The sequence below is a fragment of the Macrosteles quadrilineatus genome, unplaced genomic scaffold (genome assembly GCF_028750875.1).
Source record: "Macrosteles quadrilineatus isolate MER2022 unplaced genomic scaffold, UCM_ALF_1.0 Scaffold_2__2_contigs__length_208266976, whole genome shotgun sequence".
Lineage (NCBI taxonomy): Eukaryota > Metazoa > Arthropoda > Insecta > Hemiptera > Cicadellidae > Macrosteles > Macrosteles quadrilineatus.
In genome coordinates this window covers 27,211,951-27,231,925 of record NW_026542595.1, presented here as the reverse complement: position 1 = coordinate 27,231,925, position 19,975 = coordinate 27,211,951, and the positions used below count along the sequence as shown (strand labels likewise).

At 36.7% G+C, this 19,975-nt stretch overlaps 1 protein-coding gene across 1 annotated transcript; it reads left to right on the top strand.

Annotated features, from left to right (window-relative positions):
* The first annotated feature begins 1,273 nt into the window (after positions 1–1,273).
* Positions 1,274–2,074, top strand: LOC128984014 (putative proline-rich protein 21). Its single transcript, XM_054403296.1, has one exon. The coding sequence runs from the start codon at positions 1,274–1,276 to the stop codon at positions 2,072–2,074; it is 801 nt and encodes a 266-aa protein (XP_054259271.1).
* Positions 2,075–19,975: the final 17,901 nt, after the last annotated feature.

Below are 19,975 nucleotides of genomic sequence, written 5' to 3'. Positions count from 1 at the left end.
TTTTACACTACTCGTGTGTTAAAACATATTAAATTGATGCTTCATTTAATTATTTTTGTCCTGAGAGCACTTTAATATAAAATCCCCATCAGCCCATTATGGGCTACATGTTCAGAGTGGTGAATGATTTGATTCTTGAACCAACACTGGTCAGGTATCAGGTCAGTCTGAACTCAATATTCTTGAAAAAAAATCACTATTCTTTACTTTTTTTAGCGAATTTCCCATATAGGGAATAAGCTATTACCGTAGTACTCATGGTAAGACCTGGACGCGGGACCGATTTTTTTTTTCGTTTTGAGGTCCCTAGAGACCAAAAACACCATCCGTTCAAATTCATATATATATATATATTTATATATTTATATGTTTATATATTTATATATATATATATATATATATATATGTGTGTGTCCGTTAGCACGATAACTTGAGCAAAAATGATCCGATTTTGATGAAATTTGGTACAAACGTGTAAACCTACGTTTATTCGAACGAGTTCGCGATCCAGCTTGATCGGACCATGGAAACGGGGGTTTACGGGGGGTTTTATGGGGTAAAAATAGGTTTTTTCCCATTTTTTACCCAAAAAACATAAAATTTAGCAATTTCTTTCCAAACCATTTTGTAGAGCTTAAAAAACAAATAATTTAGTATATTGAAGAGTTATTATGCGCCTAATGGTTACGGAGTAAACTCCAAAAAATTGTAAATTTAAAATTCCCATGTTATTCTTATGGAGAATAAGTAAACTGTTGTAGTTTGCTTGTTTATGAACATATTTTGATCAAATTTGGAAAATGTTTTTATTTCTTACTAACTATTAACATTTACAAAAAAAAAACAGTTTTACCCTCCCTGATGCAGCAAACCTAAGTACTTGTTAAACTAATTCTATTTAAATAGGGAATAAATGTTATATTTTTAAGTAGACATTTCAGTGTATATCCAATCAGTCAAATGGAAATTCGCTTAGTCTGCAGGTTTGCTGCGGCGGGGGTATTTTGGTATTTAACCGTAACCACTATATCCTTATCAACAAAGTCGGCTATTGAGCATCGAAAAACTTGACCAACAGCGAGTAAAAATAGTTTGCAGATTACTAATCTATAACAGAGAGAAATTGGTCACTCCCTATGCTCAAACGGTAGTATATCTCTACACTTAATCTCTACCTCTTAATCTTAATTAAAAAATTATATGCTCTTACAGTATTTGCAGTGGCTTATCTTGTATTGAATTTCTATGGCGAATTCCAACTTTATGAACTTAAATGCATTGTCTACTCACTTTACACCCCACCAACCAGCCTTCGTGTTGCACTTCCCTACTCTCCATCTCCCGGTTCTCATCTCTCTACTCCAAATCAAATCTCCCAGTGCCCATCTCTATACTCCCTATCACATTTCCCGTGCCCATCTCTCTACTTCCCATCCCATCTCCCCGTGCCCATCTCTATTCTCCCCAACCCATCTCCCTGTGCTCATCCCTCCACTTTCTGTCTCCATCTCCCCGAGCCCATCTCTCTACTCCCTATCACATTTCCCGTGCCCATCTCTCTACTCTCCATCCCATCTCCCCGTGCCCATCTCTCTACTCCCCATCACATCTCCCCGTGCCCATCTCTCTACTCCCCATCCCATCTCCCCGTGCCCATCTCTATTCTCCCCAACCCATCTCCCCGTGCTCATCCCTCCACTTTCTGTCTCCATCTCCCCGAGCCCATCTCTCTACTCCCCATCCCATATCCCCATGCCCATCTCTCTTCTCCCCACCCCATCTCCCCGTGCTCATCCCTCCACTCTATGTCTCCATCTCCCCGTGCTTACTACTCTACTCTCCATCCAATCTCCCCATGCTTATAACTCTACTCTCCATCTCCATCTCCCTGTGCTCATTTCTCTACTCCCCATCTTCATCTACTCATGTTTTTCTCTCCACTCTCAATCGCATCATCCCAGTGCTCATCTCTCTACACCCCATCACCATCTCCCTGTGCTCATCTCTCTACTCTCCATCCCATCTCCCCAGTTCCAGTAGCACACGGCAGCGGCGGCGGAGAGCGGCGATATAAGGAACAATTTCCAATTCCGCACAGTGTGGTCGTGACACAGAGTCGATCATTTGTAGGAAGCGTGACAGGACGGCCACGGTCCCTTGATAAATGTCGACCAGACGCGGCTCGGCTCTACTGTGGCCGGAACATCTTACATTACGTGCTGATATAAACGTGTATACTACCTCTTTTAATACCTTAATTATTGTAAAAACATTTATTTCATAAAAAGTCTACCTAAGGCAGTAGCCTTTCGATGATTCGAGTCAGGGCCCTGCTGTTGTTGATTACTGGACTTGTAATAAATGGCGCTGGCTGAAGAAACATCTTATCTAAGCTAGTAACTACTACAGAGCTCATTCCACTTTATACTAATTTATGTTGTGCTAAAAGCGAAACGGTGGGGTGATTCTGCCTTAAAAGTAATAGGAATGAAAATAACGATACCCCAAATTCTGGAACAATTAAATGAGTACCTGACTCCTGGAAAACATAAATAAATGGATAAATAAATATATAACATTAATCTTTGGTAAAAATAAAAACAACTTCATTGAAATTCTAGATAATAAGTGATAATGTGATGTAAATTATAGTTGTAAAATAATAATACCAACCCAGTTAAAACACTCAATTCTCATTCATCTAGTATGATACACCGTATCTATTCAGATCCACAGTGTTTGGGTCGTTGATTTCCATGTGATAAAACATTTTAAAGCGCAAATGTAACGAATGTAAACAAAATCGATCACAGAAAACAATGATTCTCCACAAATAAGCGTAGTATAAACACGGACCTATGATTGAAAGCTGCAATTAGTTTGAACAGACCGCTTTGTTTACTAGGTTGCGACCGTTTTATTTGTTTCTGCTTTAACTATGTGCAACGAATTTAAAGTTCATCATTAAATATAATAGATTCAGATAATGGTCGAGAGAAGTAACAAAACCATATTTAAAATGTAAAATTATTACCTCGAATAATGTTAACTGAATTTTATACTATTAGGTGGAATCTACATCAGATAATAGTAAGGTATTTTTCTGCCAAAGATCATGGATTTCTAATACCACCATGGCAGCAAACCTGCAGATTGTCTCAATAATTAATTACTCATCTTACATAGGTCCTTTAAGCCCGAGCAGTAGAGAGGAGAGTCGGCATAGCGCGTGCTGTTTCCTCAGATTGCTCATTTCATGCTCCGAAGCCTTCATGCCCCTTTCATTATTTCGGAGAAAATTCTTCCGCTTATTGCACAAATTTATGTTGTAGAACTCCAAATAATATTTGTAAATCGTATGCAACCCTTATGTAATAGCTTATATAAATTTTACGATGAACTATAATTACTGTGTATATAGATGGTAAGGATGTTGGATTACTTGTTCAATAACGATAATCTGATATACTTAACAGTTTAGTTAATTTCGGAATATGGATATTTTAGGTGGTCCTTGAATAAAAAACAATCTCATAGGTTGATGATAGTTACCTGCACACAATATTGAAAATTTAGGTTTGCATTTAAATCCCAAAAGTATTTCGAATAGACTCAAGTAAGAGTAGAGTTTTTCACATGAGTCTTCGTAACCTTGTAAAGTTGGCGATCGACTCTGTTAAATGTATTCGTTCAGTGATGTAACTACAGAGGCGTGTCTAACTCGACCTTCACACATCTGTCATTTAAAGTGGAATGTTGTTACACACACACTCACACCAACACTCACACAAGTACACTCCAACCTTCAGCATTGTTCACCGATGATGAATGACTTTGCATTTGCAACAACGATACAACGTCTGTTGTATGCCTTATATGCATATATAAAGATACTATACGTTGATTTTGAAAACAATGTCTTAAATAGGATGTACATAATATCATCCTAGGGCTAGTTCTGAATGTGGTTGAAAATAAACTCGCTTTTTGAAATCGTAGTTTTAAAATGATCAATAAAATAAAATAGTTATTATTCAGTGCGGCATTCGGAAATAGTTTTGAGCTACAGTGGAATTACTTAACATTTCAACGCAATTTGTATGTCATTTCATAGTTTCACTTTCATTCGGTTGCATAGCGCACAGAATAAAAAATGCAAATCTGCAATCATTGTCGCTGAGTGTTAAGGTGTCGACGACGAAACAAGAGAAACAATAAACGTAACGAAGAAAGAAGCTTTGATGCGTAAAATAAACTGTCTGCTCGTTTGGCGGTACGTTTTTGCAGCCGACGCGAGCTGAGTTATTACTCCATATTACGGTTTTGTGTCGGCAGAGAAGATTAAATTTACTGAAATGTTCTGTAAAAATTGCAGGATAAGGATTTCCCATAATTGTTTCCACTGAGGAAAGTTTTTTTCCACGCATCAAAATAATAACTAGTGTGAAGGTCACATACAGGTATATTTTAAAATTCCAAAAAAACTTTTTTACGAAGAGACATAACACACAGGGGTGTGTATTCGATCAAGTATGATGAATTTTCTTTATTTAGTTGGCTAAATTAAAATAAATTAAATTAAAATAGTTCTGTTAGCATAGCCTAATTCCACACACCCTTTCAAAATTATTTGGACCAAGCGAGAATATTACCAGTATAAAACATTTGCACTTTTTGTTTGTAAACATGTTAAATGTTTATTGTTATAATACGTCGATAGCCTATTGAAGAAACTGTAGTTATGCCTTTCAAAAACGATCTCAGTACATTTTTTCGTGCCTCAGATGAATTTACCAAAACCATTTCTGTAATCCTTGACTGTCTTGTTTACAAAATCTTTTGAAACGAGCAGCTTATTATCATTGGCTATGGTCAATTTCACTATGTAGTGTGGCTAAAGATAATAACGGTTTATAACTTAAGTATCCATGCTATACCAACTGAAGAGAAAGTTTATTGCTTATACCTCTGATTAAGGTATTAAACTTATTAAGGTATTGAACTTTTTGCAATAGCCTACAAATTGACCTTATCGAAGAACAACTTTTGGAAACACGAAGCGCAAAGCCAACACTTTAGATAGTAATGGTTTTCTCAAGTGTTCACACCCACTAGCAAGGTCAGGTTTCCTCAACACCAATCACCGGACTAATATACATAAACGGTCGACAAATCCGCTGTATCTGTGACCGGTTCCTAAAAAGCCTCTAATCGGGCAAAACGCGACCAGCCCGGGTGTTGATTGTACATGGCTACCGTCGCAACACCTACCTGCACTACTTGATTATGTAAAACAAACTGTGACCGTGTAATGCCGGGGATCACCGATTACAGTGATTAGCGGTGATATCATTAATGTGGTGATTGGCAAGGAGACCGGTCCCGCGAGAACCTCCCAGGCGGCGTCATAGCGGTGACCAGAGGTGTTACTCTGGTGTCAGATAGTATAGGGTTACATAGAGTCACTGATAATGCTAGTGTCATGTGGGTAGTGAGCCAATGGGTTTGACTGGTGTGAGTACTGCTTATGGATGGACGTCTATCAATAATGGAATTTAGCGGAATTTACTCCTGAAATACCAAAAGTACAAGTCTAGTAAAGACAAAGGCTGGTAAAATAATTATATTGATACTAACATTTCCATACTTCAATACATTTACTTTAACCCTCAACACAAGTGTAATTTAGATGTACATCTATATGTTTCCATACCTTTTCACTACACCATTAGGTCAACATATATTTGTTTCATTATTTACAATGCACCAGAAACACAAACACCAACGTATACCAAGCTACTTATAAAACGCAAGAATATAATTGCAAAGATATAAATGAAAATGCAAATATAGAGTATTAATCAACGCTTTATTCTGAATTTCCCTTAAATTGCCATATTTTACCTATACGATGTCAAAATGTTATTTACCCTACTTTGCTTGTTGTACGTGTTCTCAAAACCTCTTCGTCCGAAGTACCACTTGTAATTCTTGTGGTTCGTTGAAGTGGAACACATCATGTTAGGTATCTAGATGATATTAGAATGCCGAGGTATAATTGATTATCGGCAGCGTGTGATGTTAATTGATGATCACAGTGTGAGTGTGAGGTGACTGTGGCGGCCTAGCTTGAGTGTCGGAGAGACTGAGGACCTGCCTGGGGCTACATGGTATAAATCAAACCAACCAATTTGGTGTTTTGTATTAACCGTGAACACCGGAGATGAGCCTCGTATTAATATATTGCTCATCACTTAGTTATACAAGACTTTAGTTTTTACACCTTAGACGTAATTTGAAGCAAAGGGTGCAATTAATTAACGATTTATTATGTTTTCAAAAAAGAGCTACACAATATTTATTGTTTAGAGTTCCTCGTACACTTAGGCCTATTAATATCATGTAGGCGTTTATTTCATTGCAAGTTGCTTTTAACTTATGTAAAACATTGTATGTAGTAAAAATATACTGCGACGATATAAACTGTATCATTCAAACCTTAGTCGTAAACCACGTAGACTTATAACGTTGATTGTTTATGGAAAGTGACGCTGTGTAATATCAGCTGTCAGCAGGTTAGTTTCCTCCAGGGATTATGAAACATGCAATCAAGGTCCATACATGGATTTGGACCAGATTGTATTGCCTGCCGTAATATGACGAGCTAAACAATATACTGTAGCACATATTGGTCGCTCACTCCTTCAAACCTTTATTACTTAACAAGAAAATTGTTTAGTTGAACACTATGCTATTATTTTATGGCGTTAAGAGTGGCCTTGTGTTTAGAGCGCAGGAAACACTTTCCAAAGACCTGGGTTCGGTTACCGCCAATCACCACTGACTGTAGGCTATGTGATAATGCTGTGATCCGATGGCTCGGGACCCACCACAAGCTGTGCGTCTACCTATAAAGATGGTGAGGAGATATCCCTCTACTAAAATCCATAAATTATAATTATATGCGTCACAATTTTGTTTAATCAATCAGTAGGCCTATAAAATATTTATTTTTCGTCGTTTAAAATTTAATTTCAACAATAAGTAGAAAAATTCTGTCAAAGCGTACGAGGTGACTCGACAGAAGCAAGCACCTCCTTATCCCATCTCGCAATACAGTTTGACAAATTCGAGTCATCAGCTGGACGTCGCGTAGATCGTCGATTGGGCTTATAGAGGGACGCCATCAATCAAAACTTTAATTATCTCAGACAATGGCACATTGTTTCTGATCTCACTGTCTGTCTGAATGTCTTGGGTGAAAGGAACGAGGATACAGATTCTGGCTGTGTGTCTTCAACCTTGGCTGGTGCTAGAGTTCTGCATACAAGTTGCATTTGCAGTGTCGTTTTGCAGCCCTTCAACAATACCAGAAAGCTCGTCTTCAATGTCTCCATGATACAACATTTTAAAGAGTTAAATCTTTTCGGGCTGATTTCACTCGTTATTATTTGGTCAACGACGCTTTTTTACAAGTTAAAACGTAAAGTAACAATTATACACGTTTGAGCTTGCTCTTAAAAATAATAAATTACAAGAGGACATTATTACAGTGCTTTCAAGTAATACATTTTAAATTAGCTTTAGTTTATTAAGCATGCAGGTTGTAATAAATTTGGTTAGTCAAATAAAACTATCGAACATGTTTATTTGCCTACAAGAGTCCCTGAAAATAATATTTATAAACCATAGTTTTTATTTTAAAGTTCTTTATTACACGTAAAATTAATCATAATCATTTTATAATCGTAATCAATAACTACATGGTTGCGCATTGGACACTGGACAGTGAACGATATTTATGTTAAATTTGTCAACTGAACTTAAATACCCAAATTAAACTATCAACGGATAATTTTAAAAGAATCCCTGTCTCATAAACCTGTTGATTTCTGGTTCCCAAAATGTTAGTGTAGTTATAGTTTACTCGTTCGACCGCTGTTGCCGCATGCATCAAAACACAAGCAAACTCATGAAAGTTGTTTCAGGGCGTTCCGGGTTCACAACTCAATTTGCGTCTTGACCCTTCCCTTTCTATACAACGTCATGTGAACGCATCCTGGTAAATAATGGTCGTGTATACCTAACTATGAACAGTAGTACGATCTTGTATAATTATAGTAGAAACCTAATGTACTGCCGGAATTTTCTAGTTGGTTAAATAGGCGCTTGATGAGTTTTATAGGTATAATTTTTTTACAGATAAATTAAGGTTTTCACTCAATATTTTATTAAACTTTTCTTTCTCTAAACATTTTTTAATTCTACATATCCTAAAAAACAAAAAAAATCTATACTTAGTAACTTAGTTTTATAATACCACCATGTGTACACAATCACTTCTATTTTACTTAACTTGAAAGCTAAACTGTAGTTATAAAAGAAGTATTAAGCTGTCAAAGGGAGATTAAAACCCAACAGTACACAACACACGTAAAAGAAACTGATTACCGTAAGCTGAACGTTAAAACTTCGAGTGTTTATTTTCGCCATATTATTAATTAAGCACGCCAAGCGGTTTCAAGGGGCACTTAGGCGTTAAAACATGGAGCTGCCAGAATAGAAAGGGCAGAAATGTTTAATTGAGATACGTTATCGGCTCTCTGTAACGGTCGGCGAGTCACGCCATGTGAGGGTAGAATGGCACGCCACAATGGCACCACAACTGCCACTGCCATCACGATATTGGCAATGACATCAAAATACTACCGCTGCCATCACAATACTGGCACTGCTATAAAAATACTGCCCCTGCCATCACGATATTGACAATGACATCAAAATACTACCGCTGCCATCACAATACTGGTACCTCTTTCAAAATACTACTACTGCCATCGCGATATTGTCAATGGCATAACAATCCTGGCACTGCCATCACAATACTGGCACTGCTATAAAAGTACTGGCACTGCCATAAAAGTACTGGTACTGCCATAAAAATACTGGCACTACCACCACGTCTTTCACTCATCAGCCGAATATGAGTGTAAGATGGAAACAGATGTTATGCAAAATCTTCCTTTACCCTATCATTTCTCCCCTATCATTGTGCTTGAACTTAAGATCCCAACAAAGCACCTGTAACCTGACCTGGTTTTTGCTACGTTTCCTGGGTATATATTGACTTTTAAATGTTAAAAATATAACTAACAAATAAACTCGATATAAGTAGGCTGATGAATAAATGTAGAAGGTTTTAAAATGTGCTTATAATTTTCAAAGTAAATATTTAAGTCAATGATCAAATGGTCAATGGTTAAGTGTTAATAGTAATGTACATTTTATTGTTATAAACCTATCAATTATGATGAAAATTCCCTTCCATACGCCAAAATATTGATCATGGGATATTAATTATTTGTTTTCACAAGTTAAATGTTTTTTTCAGATTACATTCAAACGCAATAGAAAACAAAGGACATGATTTTATGTACTCCGGAATCAAATCAGCGGCCAAAGTCCCGTTATGTTATCAGTGGCATCGGGGGTGTGCAATTGTGACAGGAAGGGAAGCTAGATACGGAAACACGCGTGTACAGTTCATTGCCATTGGTCCCGGAAACTGAGAGTGTAACACACACACGCACACACGCACACACACACACGCCACTGTCGTTACCATCCACTGCACCGCAACAATTCGGAAATAATATACACGTGTTTAGCCATTGGAATCACAAAGCCATAAACAGAAACTTCATTGATAATTCAGATAAATATCTTCGGACATACTATACAACCAGGGTGCGTAGTTAAAGTTGATGGTTAATACTAAAGAGTAGTGTCAAAGATGTTACCGTTTATCAGAGCAAACTTTGCTTCAGTTGTTCTAAATAATTAGTTTAAATTAACTTTGACGCCTAAATTTTATATTTTAAAAATAATATGGTAATGCTTTTTTAAATACAGTATAGTATGGATGTGAAATTGGTTTGTACATATTCAAATGTTTTTCAAATCGAATTTCCACAACAAAAATAAAAACAGCAATAGGCTAACAAGTCAAATAATATTAGGAAGATTAAACTGTCACTCTTCGTTATGTGGTTGTGAGTGGAACAAAGGTGGAACTCAAACTTTAGTTGTACTTACACGTGATCTTTACTATCGACTTTAGCCTTATAAACCCTCTGGGATTATAAAGCATGCAATCAATTGGCGAAGTACTTTTTAAATTTGTTTTTTAATTTACATTTTGGGAAGATTTTCACTTATAAAACAATAAAATGCAGCTTTTCACTGAATTGTCATTGTATGTTTGCATTTGATAGAGTGTCAAATCATTATTCAAACAATGATGAGAGTTTTGACGTACAAAATTAGTTGGAGTGACAACTAGAAGAGAACATTTAAAAGCATCTATGTAATATTGATTTGTCTGGACTATGGAAATTCGCAAGACTGAATTATTCCAACCGATTTTAAAGCTGACTTTCCTTCCATGACCAAGCTTCTTACTGAAAATCTGTTGAAGAATTTCAATGAACTATTTATTCTTGTTCTTAATTAATTAAAAGTACCTATATTAGAACTTTTTGAATTCTATTTTATGTACGCCCATCTTTCATTCCAGTTTCAATTTTACTATTTTGTGTAACATTTTATATAAACTATCTTCAAGTTTTCATGAACTCTATTCACCAATATCTTTAAATGAGGTCGCCACAACCTGTGGTTTGTCGGGGGACGAGCGTTATGAGTGAAGGTACCACTACACTCAGGGCCATCGTGTCTTCTCCAGCAACCAGGACTCTTAACATGGCTTGGTGACATCATAGATAGCGTTGCACAACTTCAGCTTGACTCCATGTCCATATTGGAATTTCAATGTACCATAACATTTTATGTTGTTTCACTTTAATACTAATACGCCAACCATTTGAAAAATGGTCACCAGGTGCTCATCTGCTAGTGAAAGTCCTGCGGTCTGTAAAACAGTGTTCATGTATTTTCATTAAAACGTCATTATTGTGTAATCAAATCTAATTAATTACAATTTTTAGTATAAGAAAGCATAAAAAAGGTATTTTAAGAAAATTTTAAAGCACAACAATTTTATCCTAAATTTTATTTTATAAATTTGTTGTACAAAAGTAAAATGTAAAAGAAAAAATCGTCACAAACAGGTGATTAAATAAATGTAATTTGAATTTACATTTTTGAATTAAATGGGAATATAATTTGTTATTTATTATAAACTTAAAGAGCTTAAAACTAGTTTGATGAATGTTGAAAAAAAAACTACACGTTATATTTAGAACGTCATAGCTGGGTCACAATTATGAGTTTTAAGAACAATGCATATTTCAAGATCACATAATCTATCCGAGGATATGGGTTGATGCTTTAATAAGAGGGTTGATTGGTAAGAGGGTTGATGCTCTTTATTAGAAGAGAGATCAAAATGTTCAGCATAAAATCTAATGGATTATAGAAGTTCTAATCTGAATTCCTATAATCTATTACATTTTATTATTCTGACTATTTCGCTCTCTCGTCGAAATATTTTTAATATAATATAGGCAAATTAAGAAATGAAAACACAGTTTTTATTTGAATTATAAGGGGATTATGAAAATATATAATTTATTACTTTACTTCTAGAGGAAAGCGTTCAGAAGAGGACTAGTAGAATTAATGTGCCAGTTGCATACTATACCTGTTTGTCAGAAAACCTAATAAGGATTTAGAATTCATAACGAACCAGCATAAGTTATCCCTTTTGTCTCTTTCTGGATGTTGAACAATTATGATAATTGAGCATTTGAGAAGATTCAGTTTTCGGACTAAATAGACAAATTATATAATTGTAAAATAAGAATATGCTCTTTGAAATGAACTAATATCTCTGTTCAACTGTATCATCGAAAAATAATTCAAAGGATATTAAAAAAAATCCACTATAAATCTTACACATGTTGCGTATTAAAATACTGTACGCACGTCGCAGCAAGCCTGCAGTCTAAGAGAACTTTTGGTTGCTTTATTTCAATAGTATGTTAACAGTTTTATCGTAAAAGAAATGTGACACTTAGATTCGTGCGTTAATGGAAATTGCTTAGTGGGTACATTGGTAAAGGGTAGTCATTGGATCATACCTTGCTGCAACGAGAAATAAAACATGTACAGTATTTGGGTTAAATGGGGTTTGTTCCCATTTCGAAAACATACGAGTACAGTAAAAATATGCCAATTAATAAATGAGACCTATTAATATATAGATAAGTAAGAAAATCATAACGGAAATCAAATAATTAACCAAAAGGAGCAACATAGGGACATTTTACTGCTTTTCCAGTTTTCAACATATAGACAAACCTTAGGCGAAGTAGAAAAAACAAATTTGTCTTATTAAAGTTGAATTGGTATTGAAATTAGAAAATATCTACAATTTTTTAAATTACAAAAGCCCTTTCCGAATAATAGCACATGGTTAGATTGGCATTGTTGGTGAACTTATTTAAATGGGTCTTGGATTACTTATTTTATCACAATTTCATATAAATCGGAAATATTTCACGAATTGTCGTGCCACGGACACACTCACTCAAACAAAAATAATTTATTAATATGTAACCATGGTTAACGCTCCTGAACACTATACGATTTCGCTCGTGCGGTTATTAATCGTATTTGCAGTCGACCATTGGAGCTTATTAAGTTTTTACGGCTTTTTAAGTTTATATTAAGCTACGTTCAATATTGATTTTTATAAAAAATACATCATATCTTTGTAATCTGGACGTTTATTTGAAATTAAGACCATGCAAGTTACCCTTGCTTGTAATTTAACAGGAAGTTAATTTAACATTAAATAATAAGAGGAAAATTTACATGAAAGAACACGCAACCGTAAATCACTGTTTCCAAACTTTTCACACCTGACTGAAAATTAATAGCTGCATGGCAAATTAATAGTGTTGACTGATTTATGTAAAAATTGCCGTTATTTTTAAATTCGCCCTTTTTGTTTCTATGAGTGATAATTATAACAAGACCAATGACAACAGAATTTCCACCTTGATTAATTAATAACTAACAACCAAGAAGAAGTACATTAACACCGGTACCACGTTTAATGGTTGAACGTTATTAATTCATATGAAGAACCCATATATTTATTATTTTTGCATGCATAATAGCACATATTCTTGCGCAAAAAAACAAGTATTATTATAATAATCAAAACTATTGAATAACCAACTTCTTTTTTCAAACTATTTGAGTTCAAAAAGCAATGATCGTTAAACCGTCAGCAATAATATCTAGAATGAAATATTTTAAACTAGAATATTCATTATAACTCCCTGGGGTGTGAAGTAGTTGCGACAGACAACAATTATTACTGGGTTTGTCAGAGACGGATGTGTCTCTGTGGTATTTATTTATACATTTAACTGCGTTTCAATAATGCAGAAGTGACACAGTTTAATTGATATTGCGATTTTTGTTCGGAAAATCGAGAGTCAGGGGTGGTTTTCAATAATTTACTATAATTTTGGGAAACATTTAATTAATTAATTTGTTAAATACATTCACTGACCTACAAACCAAAAGCAAAAACATTTTTAGAATCCAAGTGGTAATCGTACTGACCTTCAACTCGTAGGTTGCTGGTACAATCCCCAGCGAGGCCGATTCTGAACCCAAATACCATTTATCATTGGTCTATCTGGTGGTATATAACAAAAGGCTGACATTCCCTAAAAATAAAATGGCGTAAAACGCAAAATATATTAATAGTAAAAATATTCAGCAAATTATATTACAAAGTTTTTATATTATAAGTATAATGTTTTTATTTGATAATATTATTCCATGTTAGAGTTTTGCTTGTGAAATTAATTGTTAAATTTAAATTAATTGAAGTTAATGATAAAGTAAGCAATGATATAGAAGCAGAAGCAGGCGTCTGATATCGCTACCACTTCAGCATTATTTGACTACAACTGTAGGGTATTGCACAGTATTAATAACACAGATTGTGGGTAACCCAGCTGCGATGTGTGGTGTGTCACTACAACCTCTACAACCTATTGAACATTAACGACCAATAGCAGAGTGTGTCGTAAACCACGAATACCAACCGTAAACCAAATCATCACTCTTTGTGACCCATCTCACCTCCATGTTGTACTCTACGGAACACAGATCGTGGGTAACCCAGCTACGATGTGTGGTGTGTCACTACAACCTCTACAACCTATTGAACATTAACGACCAATAGCAGAGTGTGTCGTAAACCACGAATACCAACCGTAAACCAAATCATCACTCTTTGTGACCCATCTCACCTCCACGTTGTACTCTACGGAACACAGATTGTGGGTAACCCAGCTGCGATGTGTGGTGTGTCACTACAACCTCTACAACCTATTGAACATTAACGACCAATAGCAGAGTGTGTCGTAAACCACGAATACCAACCGTAAACCAAATCATCAATCATCACTCTTTGTGACCCATCTCACCTCCATGTTGTACTTTACGGAACACAGATTGTGGGTAACCCAGCTGCGATGTGTGGTGTGTCACTACAACCTCTACAACCTATTGAACATTAACGACCAATAGCAGAGTGTGTCGTAAACCACGAATACCAACCGTAAACCAAATCATCACTCTTTGTGACCCATCTCACCTCCACGTTGTACTCTACGGAACACAGATTGTGGGTAACCCAGCTGCGATGTGTGGTGTGTCACTACAACCTCTACAACCTATTGAACATTAACGACCAATAGCAGAGTGTGTCGTAAACCACGAATACCAACCGTAAACCAAATCATCACTCTTTGTGACCCATCTCACCTCCACGTTGTACTCTACGGAACACAGATTGTGGGTAACCCAGCTGCGATGTGTGGTGTGTCACTACAACCTCTACAACCTATTGAACATTAACGACCAATAGCAGAGTGTGTCGTAAACCACGAATACCAACCGTAAACCAAATCATCACTCTTTGTGACCCATCTCACCTCCATGTTGTACTCTACGGAACACAGATTGTGGGTAACCCAGCTGCGATGTGTGGTGTGTCACTACAACCTCTACAACCTATTGAACATTAACGACCAATAGCAGAGTGTGTCGTAAACCACGAATACCAACCGTAAACCAAATCATCACTCTTTGTGACCCATCTCACCTCCACGTTGTACTCTACGGAACACAGATTGTGGGTAACCCAGCTGCGATGTGTGGTGTGTCACTACAACCTCTACAACCTATTGAACATTAACGACCAATAGCAGAGTGTGTCGTAAACCACGAATACCAACCGTAAACCAAATCATCACTCTTTGTGACCCATCTCACCTCCACGTTGTACTCTACGGAACACAGATTGTGGGTAACCCAGCTGCGATGTGTGGTGTGTCACTACAACCTCTACAACCTATTGAACATTAACGGCCAATAGCAGAGTGTGTCGTAAACCACGAATACCAACCGTAAACCAAATCATCACTCTTTGTGACCCATCTCACCTCCATGTTGTACTCTACGGAACACAGATTGTGGGTAACCCAGCTGCGATGTGTGGTGTGTCACTACAACCTCTACAACCTATTGAACATTAACGACCAATAGCAGAGTGTGTCGTAAACCACGAATACCAACCGTAAACCAAATCATCACTCTTTGTGACCCATCTCACCTCCACGTTGTACTCTACGGAACACAGATTGTGGGTAACCCAGCTGCGATGTGTGGTGTGTCACTACAACCTCTACAACCTATTGAACATTAACGACCAATAGCAGAGTGTGTCGTAAACCACGAATACCAACCGTAAACCAAATCATCACTCTTTGTGACCCATCTCACCTCCACGTTGTACTCTACGGAACACAGATTGTGGGTAACCCAGCTGCGATGTGTGGTGTGTCACTACAACCTCTACAACCTATTGAACATTAACGGCCAATAGCAGAGTGTGTCGTAAACCACGAATACCAACCGTAAACCAAATCATCACTCTTTGTGACCCATCTCACCTCCATGTTGTACTCTACGGATGATTGCTGAGTATTCCTTCCATCGTTTCTCGCGATGGAAACTTTTATTTGTTAATATCGTGAATACTCTTTCCAATCAACGTAATAATATTGTTTGCTTATATTTAGAATTTAATGGAATAGAACTAGAGATTTAATTTCCATTAAGGCTTTGAATTACAAGAAAAATTAACGCAATTGAATTGAGCCAGCGTCAGAGAGAGCTGATGTAAATTAATGATTTCTGACGTAACACCTATTTTACAACCAAACCAAACTGAAAAGAGAACTTATTGCAAACCACACAGCTTTATATAAGTGTATGTCAAATAATATATAGCTATAGTATGATAATATTTTTTTGTTGGGCATCACTCACCTTATTGAAGTCACGAGAACGTAGTCCTTGTCATGTCACAATCATACACAGTTCATTGCACATAAAAATATACAAAAATAAAAATAAAAATAAATCCAAATTTAAAATATCAGACAAAAGTTCTCAACACCGACGTTTCGCCGCACCAAAATCAACGTGCGGCGTTTTCAAGGTTATTCCTCTTCTAACATATATAAGGCAGAACAATGTTAAGGAGAAGAGGAATAACCTTGAAAACGCCGCACGTTGATTTTGGTGCGGCGAAACGTCGGTGTTGAGAACTTTTGTCTGATATTTTAAATTTGGATTTATTTTTATTTTTATTTTTGTATATTTTTATGTGCAATGAACTGTGTATGATTGTGACATGACAAGGACTACGTTCTCGTGACTTCAATAAGGTGAGTGATGCCCAACAAAAAAATATTATCATACTGAAGTATTGACCTCACCTAATATACCATGTCGTTTAGGAATAGAATAATATATAGCTATGCAAGAAAAACTATTTTTAATTTATAGCACAATTTAATTGGCTTATTAAACAATGCTATTTAAAAAATGCTATTTAACAATGCTATTGAAACTTGAAATTGTGATAGCTATTTGTGTATTATATTTCATATCAATCTGACAATATCGTACCAAACATTATGGATTTGATTTTATACGGTTTAAACTAGTGAATTACTGCGTAAGGTAAAACAGTCACTTCTGAATTTTAAGCCCCGTTTCCATCAAACATTTTCTGCTCAAAACATTGTTGTCAGTTAAACTCACAACAAAGTTGGAGTAAAATGTTGAATGGAAACACTAGCATAATGTTTTGAGCAGTGTTGGCCAACAAAAGTGTTGGCAGCAGTTGCAGCTGACAACATTGTTGTGAGCTGTGCTCAAAAGGTAATGGAAACGGTGTCCAGCTGCCAACATTGCTGTGAGCAGAACTCGCGCATGCGCACTTGCTCTGTGAGTAGTTCCAGCACATCCACCGCAGCACCATCGCACCTCTAGCCTAGCAGAAGCAGACGGGTTAAACACCAACAACACCACGTGTTTTTGTTTATGGTGTAAACATTCTTGTGTCGTGTCGGTGTATCTTGTTGTGTTGGGTTTTTGGACGGTATAGTGAGGCCATGGCGATGTCAAGTCAAGATTCGGGAAAAGATGAAGTGTTAAAGTTGATATATTTGTATGAAAGTGAGACAGTGTTGTGGGATGTGTATAACAGCAAGCACAAAAACTCTAATAAAAGGAGTGATGCCATCCAAGTATCTTAATGTAGCTGCTAACATTTCGCCAGCTGATATGGGACTGCGCTCACCATATTTAGCGATTAGAGGAGCCACCAAGTTTAGTAATTCTTCAAAGTCAGTTGCCGTCATTAGTACAAAATTTTGGAATCCTGCTCGAAGTCTTAAATCCCTCATAAGGGAGTTGTAGGCACCTTTAACGGCCCTTTTAGCCAAAAAACTCCTAACCTACCATCGCGGTCGCTTTCTGCGTTTTAAACTAATTAATTGGGGATATGCACCAGCCATTACGACAAAAGCAGCAGCAGCAGTCTCTTCGCTCTCCATGATGAAGGTGCACTATTGTAGGTAGGTGTGTGGGTGTGGATGGTAGTGAAATGTGCTCGCAGCAGGAGGAGGGGTTGGCGCGAAATGTTGGCGCGTACTGCTGGAATGGAAACAGTGCGCCAACATTGTTGGGAGCTGTGCTCAAATCAACTTGAACTTAGCTCCCAACATTGTTGGTACAAAATGTTTGATGGAAACGGGGCTTAGAAATGTCGGTCTCTCAACCAATACTAGTTAACCATAGAGTGTTTTTCGAAACAACACTTTTCTCGTAAAAGATTGATGATGCACCTAAAAAGATCGTTTCTGTTCTGAAGAAGCAGATGACAAGCGGGCTGCACCAGTCATAATTCAGACAACACAACGTGAGCATGTGAAAGATTTACAGAGAGGGTTGTAAGTTATGTAGAGAGCCGCCCTGATGTGTATGGGGTGGTGGGGAGGGGTGGGGGTGTAAGGGAGCAGTGGCACGCGAGAGGTGGGAACGCACAGATGCTTGCTTGTTAACTGTAAACTGACTGTAAGCTGGTGTTTACGTTGACAAAGTTGCCAGCAAACACAGCAGGGAAACTGACAGTTTGGGGAAGGGAGGAGAGACGTAAGCGGACAGGTGGATGAATATAAAAATGAATTTTAAGTGATGGGGAATGAGGCGAAACAACAGCGATGATGGGTTTCTTCGTTTAGTTCGGTAGGGGATGATGAAAACATTTATTATAGAGAATATTTTATATTGTGCGTTCTAGTCCATATTAGATTTCAGCAGTCCTTCAAATGTTTTAAACCAAGTATGAGGGCTGATGGAGAATGAGCAATAAGATTGAGCCGCGAAACAAATTTTATGTAACATTCACATTTATTTACCTAGCAGATAATAAGGTGCATGGGTTTAGGCCTACTTGTAAAGAGGGCGAGAGCTTTATTAGCAAATATTCAATATAAAGGAATAAGGCCCTATAAGACTTTTTTTTATTATTTGTTAGTCATTTTTATAAGGCTTTTGTTAAGCCTGAGCACCGGGAACGATTTAGTTCGTTTCGATGGTTTTTATAATAGTCCCGGGTAGAAAGGAATACTGGATACACTTTAATTTATTAACAACAATTAAAATGGTAACCAGCGTAATGACGTTTTAAATATGGATGATAGTCGTGTAAGAATATTAAAAACCTTTATTGTAATGTACATTTTTAAAAGAATCTTTTTCATACGTCATTTTTCTTTTACAAATCTTTAGTGGAATTATGACATATGTTGTAATGTAGTTAAAAATCTTTTTAAGAGTATTTTTCTGCGAATCCAAAAGAAGAGAGTTTCAGACACAGTCTTAAAAAATTTTAAGATTTACTTAGTAGATTTTGTAAGTTACTCTTTGTCTGATCATTACAGCTGAGTTTCGAAACGTTTAAATTTGCCTAATTAATATCCAGAGTTTGCCAACAATATAGACCCAGAGTAACGAAGAGGAGGCGAGGGGAGGGAGTGGGAAAGTTACAAGACAGATCATCTTAATGAATGGCTCTGATCACCTTTCATCGATGCAAATAAGGCCAGTGATATGAATAAGATTACATCGATAGTAATAAATAATGCATGGATCGTGCGCTGTTGTTGTGTGGGGGCTGCAACACGGCCCAGCGCTTCTCTTCTTATTGCACATTGTCGACTAAGTAATGGGTGTAACTTAAATATCTGGATCAATAAATAGACACTCGATCATATCAAACGGTGGGAGGTCTAATCTCACATGATCCCCTGAGCCCGGCTTTGTAGCGGTTTGTATGTCAGGTAGTATATTGGAATACATTGACTGCAACATGAAGCACAAGTAGACTGATCTCATCATTTTGCTCCAAAACAGCAGTTTCTCAGGAAACATTATTAGCCCTAGAGATATAAGATAGGTTAGTCAACTAATCGTCCAATTATTAGACTTTCATTATCCATTATAACCTGCTCATGCTTTATTTGGTCAGTAGTATTATTGACAGTAATACTGTATTATTGATAGGATG

What these genes read in the sequence shown, in the direction of transcription:
- LOC128984014 (XM_054403296.1), top strand. Translation starts at nt 1,274, where the DNA reads ATGCATTGTCTACTCACTTTACACCCCACCAACCAGCCTTCGTGTTGC.